The sequence below is a fragment of the Theobroma cacao genome, chromosome 2, assembly GCF_000208745.1.
Source record: "Theobroma cacao cultivar B97-61/B2 chromosome 2, Criollo_cocoa_genome_V2, whole genome shotgun sequence".
NCBI classification, from domain to species: Eukaryota; Viridiplantae; Streptophyta; class Magnoliopsida; order Malvales; family Malvaceae; genus Theobroma; species Theobroma cacao.
In genome coordinates, this window is record NC_030851.1 from 10,299,086 (window position 1) to 10,305,847 (window position 6,762).

The following is a 6,762-nucleotide window of genomic DNA, read 5'->3' on the forward strand; positions in this document are numbered from 1 at the left end:
TCAAAATTATAATCATGGCGGCTTTGATACTGATTGTTAACTTTATATATAATTAATGTATACTAATCCAAAATCAACCATAGCAAGAATTTAAAACATAAAATATACTTAATTCTTGATATATGATTTGACAGTGAAAACAATATGAATCATATTAACGGCTGAGATTTTATGTATTACAATCTTTTTCCTTTTTGATCTATTAACTCTTCAAGAAGTAAGAATCTTAATGATTTTGTGTAGATAGGAGAAAAGACTTAACTTATATATATATATATAGCGATTCTTTAATCTTATCCATTATTATAAAATTTAAAATTTCCTACATAGGTTTAGACTTTATTAGATCATATTATGAATTATAATTTGTCACTTTGTCAAGACCAAATAAATTTAGTCCAACTTTAATAAAAAATAAATAATTTAAATTGACACTTTATTATTTGAAAAATTCTAACATTTATCACTAATTCGATGAAAAAGACTCAACTGAACACAGCCTGGTTTGGTACACATTGCTTCAAACAGTTCTGCCGACGAGAGAAAATTGAATTTTCACACTGTTTAACAGTTGCAACTTTCTAAAACATTAACCACGCTCATGAATTTTGCCTTTTCGCCTCACGGTTCAGTATGCTTCTGCAAAAATTTTGGTGGAACTTGCTGAACCTCCAATTCTATTTGAGTCGGTCAAATGAAGGCATTAAATTTAGTGACACAGTGTTGAAATTAGAGGACTACAGCTAAAATTGGTCAGGCTTGTGTATAGGACAACTGAGTGATGCGGCCGCACAAGGAGCACATAGTTAAATGACTGAGTAATTCTATCCTGTATACATCTGCATATGCTCTCTGAGTACCCTTTGGATTGAAATTTCTTTAATTTCCCAGTCCCCAACAGTTGATTATTCAAACTAGTGCACCTCATCTCGCTCAGTGGTGCTGTGAAGAAATTTTGAAATGCAAATGAATCATTACAGAGCCTCTTTCTCTCTTTATCTACTTCCCCTTTTTGGTTCGCTGAGAGCGAAATCCACATTCAGACTGCATCCAGTTTAGTTTTCTTTCTGGCTTTAACTAAGGGCTCTACTGCCTTTTCCACTTTAGTTAATTGTGCATAATGATTGAATGCAACCAGAATTTGGATACATAGGGAGTGGAATCATATTAACACAAGTATCGTGATCGAGTGCAATCACTTCAACAAAGCCTTTTTCTCCTACAATCTTCTGTGCAATACAACAGAGCAAATTGCTGGTGTCAATGATTTACTTGAACAACATGAACACATAGCCTCCAATTCACAAGGACTTTCTTTTCCTTGGATGGAGTGTAGGCTCAAAAGCCAAAATATTACGACAAAACCAGCCTAGTTTCGTTAATAGAGAATACAAAATTTATGGGTTTGGCCTTTCCTCAGAAAATCTTGGGAGTTGAACGAGCGAGTTCACTCGTGTGACACCTTCCAAACCTAACCAATTTTGATCTTCAGCAGCAACAGTATCCGCATTTCCTTCAAACTCTGGCGGCAGCCTTCCATAACTATCACTTTCTTCTGATGATCTAACAGTAAAATTCCTCTGCAAAGATGGCTCCGACTTCTGGCCATCATCAGATTCAACTGCATTACCAGAATGATTACTCTGAAGGGTTGCAGAAGAAAAGCCTTGTTCCTCATAATCAGATTCTGAGTCCATTTTCCCATCCAAAAATAAGCAAACAACTGCACAATCATCCATCTTTGAAGTAGGGTATTTTAGTTTCCATTCCCGTGCAGCTGAGTCGACCAAGATCCCGGCAGCTGATGAGCGGGTAGGCGCTGAAGATACAATCTCAACCACCTCTTCATTGCTCAATACATCCCAAACCTGTAATAAAAATATAAACATTAAGGAGAAATATCAAATTACCATTTTTTTTTTCCATATCATGGCAGGCCTTCATTTCTTGAAGGATTCAGAGCCTCAAAATAAAGGTTAATAAATCTTTATCTTTAATAGCACATTAATGTTCTTTTTTTATTTCCTCTGCCTTCAAATGTATTAGCACTTGGCACTTGAATTTAGCTCCCTTACCAAATAAGGAATCTCTCTTCAGATAAACCTTTTCTAGCACATTTAAAGTAATTACATATTAACCAACCTGTGACTGATCACATATCACTACAGCAGATCATCAGACATTTTATAGAAAAATCAACTGACAGTAAAGGTAACAAACAGAATTGATCTTCCACACTATGTTGACATGTTTAGCATAAGAACTGGGAGAATCAAAAATGAAAAAACAAAACATAGATTAACCTGTGATATGGGTCGTTGCCAACCACCGACTCTCACTCTTAATGTGGATGTCACTCATTGCAGTGAGCCCTAAGTGCAGGAGCACTTCTAATAAACCACGTATCAGGTGCCATAGATCTGCAAGGGTACAGCTTTAAACCTAATAGGCACCATGCAAGGATGAGAACATAAGCTTTTACCCTTAAGTGGACTTCTTCGTCAGTTCTATTCCATGCCTTCCTACTCCATTGACAGTTTCAAGTTAAAAGGACTCATGACAAAGTTTTTTATTTTTCCTTTTTTATTTTTTTGATGAATCATAACAAAGTTCTTATTATTCCAACTGTTTCCTCTTTTTATATCTCTTCAACAACATTCAATTTTTACATCATGGCCCTTTCTTGGCCTTAAGGCAGAGTTGAATTGAAGGTGTAGGATAAAGGATTGTCCTATTCAAAAGCGCAATCAGCAATTAGCCACCAACTGTCACCCTATCTAGAAACATCCAAAAATTCCATCAAAAAGAAACCCCACCAACATATTCTTCCTTCTTATAAAAGATGAGGCCCTACTGAATAACCGCTATGAGCCGTAGACCAAGCAACTAAATAAAAAACTGATTTGCTTCTTTGAGCAGATTTTACCGGAGCTCTTCCTTGCAGTGGTTGCCTGCAGATGGTACAAAATTTGTGTTGATTTTTCACTCTACTGTTTTACAGTCTAGCAGAATTTACAAACTTTTTATTGTAATAATGTCTGTCAGGTAACTATAGCCCAAGTTGCTTCAGAATTCCTCTGAGACAGTGATATATCATTACACTGTTTAATGTGTGTACTCATTGTTGTCTAAATTGGTAATTCTGTAGGTAGTCTACTCGTTTACTCTGTTTGCAACTTATTGCCGCATTCGAGCTTCCCCTCATCATTACTTAATAATAGTATTTAACATGCACCAGAAAAGGTTCTGCTCAACCTTGAATAAACCAAAGAAATGTGGAAACAAAGTTCACAAATAAAGAATGAATGAAAAATCAGAGTCAGAGATGAAAAAATTACCCCATCAGAGGCAAGAACAATAAATTGATCTCTCTCTGTAAGGATCCGGTGGGAAAATTCAGGTATAGAGATAACACCATATTCCTTCAAACAAAAATCCCCGAAAGCTCGAGCCATTGCTAGCCCAGGGGCATCATCAAATGGCAACCATACTCTAGGTACTTCAGGTTCATCTTGCAAAGCAAAGACCCTACCTTTGCACCTTTTAATCCTTTCAGCTTCCCCTGGAGAATTCAAATATAACATTTAGTACATTACATCCATTTTCAAGTATACCCACAAGGAAAAGATTAGTCCGAGATGTACTTGGTAAATCGGGCTTCAGATCAACTGTTAATTGGATTGCCACCATTGAATCATTGCTGTCCTTGGATCCCATAATCGCTCGAGAATCCCCAATATATCCCATGAAAAGATTGGAGCCCTAACATCATAAAATCAACCTACATGAATTAGACCAAAGCTAGAAAAATTTAAGTTGAAGAGCAGCAAGCAATGCTTCTGTCATACCTGTTTCACAATAGTGACAGCAGTGCTACCACTACAGAAGCAGTCCAAATTAGGATGGGACCTCAACTCCTTATCCATGGCCTTGTATGATTTCATGAATGCTTCCTTCCATATAGAATTTAATCTATCCTCAGCAGAACCATCCTTCTCAGAATCTCCACCATCCGATTTCTTTGAATTTCCCCTGAAACATGTTCTCCCTGACCCATTTTGCCTTGACTGATAAGAATGCATGGAGGACAGCAACTTAAGGGGCAGGGCATCTCTAACTTTCCGAGCAACGAGATGGCCATGTGGACCATGGCCATCAAAAACACCACAAAAGGTCACATCTTCTGACATAAAATCCTACAGGATTTTTAAATTTATCAATGTCATTAAGCAGTTAACCTCAAAATATAAAAGAATCTCAAAATTGAAGGATCCCAAAGTCAAAGTAACATCTAAAACTTACTTCCCATACAATCATGGCATCCTGGTTTATTCCCTTACGACCCTGCTGAGTAAATATGCAAGAAGTTCTGCTCTTTCCATTTGTGAAAATCCTGTTGGGTACTGAGGGTAAATGCTGCAATGCGATAACATGATCTGAGAATGTTCTCTTAGTCCTCTTCTGCCCACAAAATCCAACTTCAAAACACGAAGGAGAAACTGCCCCCCCATGGCTTCTGGTACTGCAAGTACTCCGACTACTAGTCGAGACACAACACCCCATTTCCTCAGCTCCAGACAGAAGACATCTGATGAAGTTAAAAGGACAAGGTTCCTCCTTGAGCCAGAACAGATCTCACGTGAAATTATATGTAGTTGCTTGAATGGTCAACCAAGCCAAATACTATTACACCAAAGATTCCCACACATCAGACCCCACACATCAGACCGCAGGCCACTTTACACCTCAATGTACAAAACTTGGTCAAATATAATCCATTGAGGGTTCCGTAGATCGATAACAAAACCAGCTGAACAAAACAAGAAGACATTAGTTAATTGATTTGTTTATTCTACAGTTCCGGAAATGGCTGCATACAAAATAATCAATAAAATTGAACAAAATGCATATAAAAATCTTCCATGTGACATCAGAATAGAATATACTTAAAAGTCTGTCCTAATAGTTTTGTCATTGATAAAAATTCACATTGATACAATTCAGATGGTGAGACTTTTATGTAAAGTAATCCACAAACTGCTTACATAAAAAGGAAAGGCGGTAAAGACAGAAAATCAGCAAAACAGGGAGCATGAACCAAGAATAAACCACAAAACAAGAAACATGTCTTGTTTTGTAAACAATTAAAGCAACCCATGGAATTTTTGTCCCTAGCAGCACATTCAGTCACAAAGACAACCCATCTGTATTATCAAAACAAGAAAGAAAGATAAAAGTAAATCTAACAAGATCATACTTAACAAACAACAAGCAAACGTCTCACTTATAAGATACAAAGTCATTTTTCTTTCATCTATGGCACACGTATGCTTGGAAATTACGACTAGTAATGCTAAGGGAGTGAGAGATTGAAGAGAAGACAAAATTAAAGGCATTGAAATATTAAGATCATGCTTAAAGCTTTACCTTCTCTGTTCACAAATAGAACTCAAAAGAAAGATCAAAACAAAGAGTAAGGGCTAGCTGAGAAAACGTGTTAAAGGAATAGAAATTACACATTTAGGAACCAAATATTACATTATTTGAATTTTACTCAAATGGGGCCAAATAAACCTGAGCCTAATAAAGTTTGAAGTAAAGATTGTCAATTAGGAGAAAACCAACAAAGATAAAGTTGAAAACTAAAGGAAAAAGGAAGAAGCTGATTTTAGTTTTCTGAGGACCTAACAGAACATAAAATTTTGAGAGAGAGAGAGAGAGAGGAAAGGGAAATTGTTCAAAGTTTGAGTACCGAACTGAGGGAAAACCAAAAGGAGGAGATAAAGCAAAAACGGAAAAAGTAGAAAAAGACGAAACAAAGGAATGATTTTGTCAAAACCAGAATCAAGAGAACACAAAAAATAGAATAATGGAGATCAAAGTAGACATAAATAACAGAATCGAAAAATCAAATTCACTGTTATGTTAACTCAAAAAGAAGATAAAATTTTTTTTACAGAAAAAAGAACAATGTAGAATTAAAGCAGAGTTGAAAGTTGAAACTCCCACTCTTAGAAATTGAAAAACAAAAACAAAAGAACCCTTTCTTTTTTCTTTGCTTTGCTTTACCCAAGTTTCCAGAACGGAAGGAAAAAGGATCTTCCAAGCTTATAACAAGCTAGAAGCTTTGATGCATGGTTAATGTTTTAGTTTAGCTAAAATAAACGGTGCAAAATAGAAAACCCCAGAAAGAAAAAGGATGTTGACAGAGGAAATAAGTGAATGAGAAGTGTGTAACGTTATGAATTAGCACAGACAAAAGCCAAAAGGAAAGGAAATACCTTTGTTTTTTTTTTTTTGCAAAATTTCACGCTCTTTGGAAGAAGCAGAAGCAGAGCACCAGACGAGAGAGAGAGAAGAGAGGTGATAATAATTACTAGGAGCAAGCGTAGGAGATATGGGTGCATTCATTAATTGCAAAAGCAGAACAAAGAAAGCAGAGAGAGAGTGAAAAAGAAAGAAAGAGAAAGCCTTTGCAGTCAGCAAAGGAGGGTTTTACAAAAATTTCTTTTTTGGGTTTTGAAATTTCAAAAACCAAAAAAAAAAAAGACAGGGGACAATGAAAATGGGGAAATGGTTAGAACATGGAAGCCGAGATGTGTGTGTAACTTACCATGGGGGTTAGCGCTGTTCTTCAACAGCCAGAATTCTTTACACATCTCCCCACCCCGCACGCTCTACTGTTTTGGCGCGTACCTTAACAATATTCTCAACTCCCGAATTCTTTCCATCACACTATCCCATTCCTAATTAATCAATTGC

At 36.4% G+C, this 6,762-nt stretch overlaps 1 protein-coding gene across 2 annotated transcripts; it reads right to left on the bottom strand.

The window, feature by feature from the left end:
* LOC18608667 (probable protein phosphatase 2C 52) lies at positions 1,158–6,491 on the bottom strand. 2 transcript variants are annotated; one of them, XM_007043474.2, is made up of 6 exons: positions 5,428–5,793; positions 4,303–4,810; positions 3,849–4,196; positions 3,645–3,762; positions 3,339–3,562; positions 1,158–1,868 (listed from the first exon to the last, which is right to left on the bottom strand). In XM_007043474.2, the coding sequence occupies exons 2-6, from the start codon at positions 4,561–4,563 to the stop codon at positions 1,398–1,400; spliced, it is 1,422 nt and encodes a 473-aa protein (XP_007043536.1). In that variant the 5' UTR covers positions 4,564–4,810; positions 5,428–5,793; the 3' UTR covers positions 1,158–1,397. The 2 variants fall into 2 exon arrangements, with proteins under 2 accessions (XP_007043536.1, XP_007043535.1); XM_007043473.2 differs by lacking the exon at positions 5,428–5,793 and adding an exon at positions 6,282–6,491 and having other exon boundaries at positions 1,398–1,868.

Coding starts and splice junctions, on each gene's coding strand:
- LOC18608667 (XM_007043474.2), bottom strand. CDS start 4,563: ATGGGGTGTTGTGTCTCGACTAGTAGTCGGAGTACTTGCAGTACCAGA. Junction 3,763..3,848: donor CTGTCACTATTGTGAAACAG/GTATGACAGAAG, acceptor TTATGATGTTAG/GGCTCCAATCTTTTCATGGG. Junction 1,869..3,338: donor TTGTTCTTGCCTCTGATGGG/GTAATTTTTTCA, acceptor TTTTTATTACAG/GTTTGGGATGTATTGAGCAA.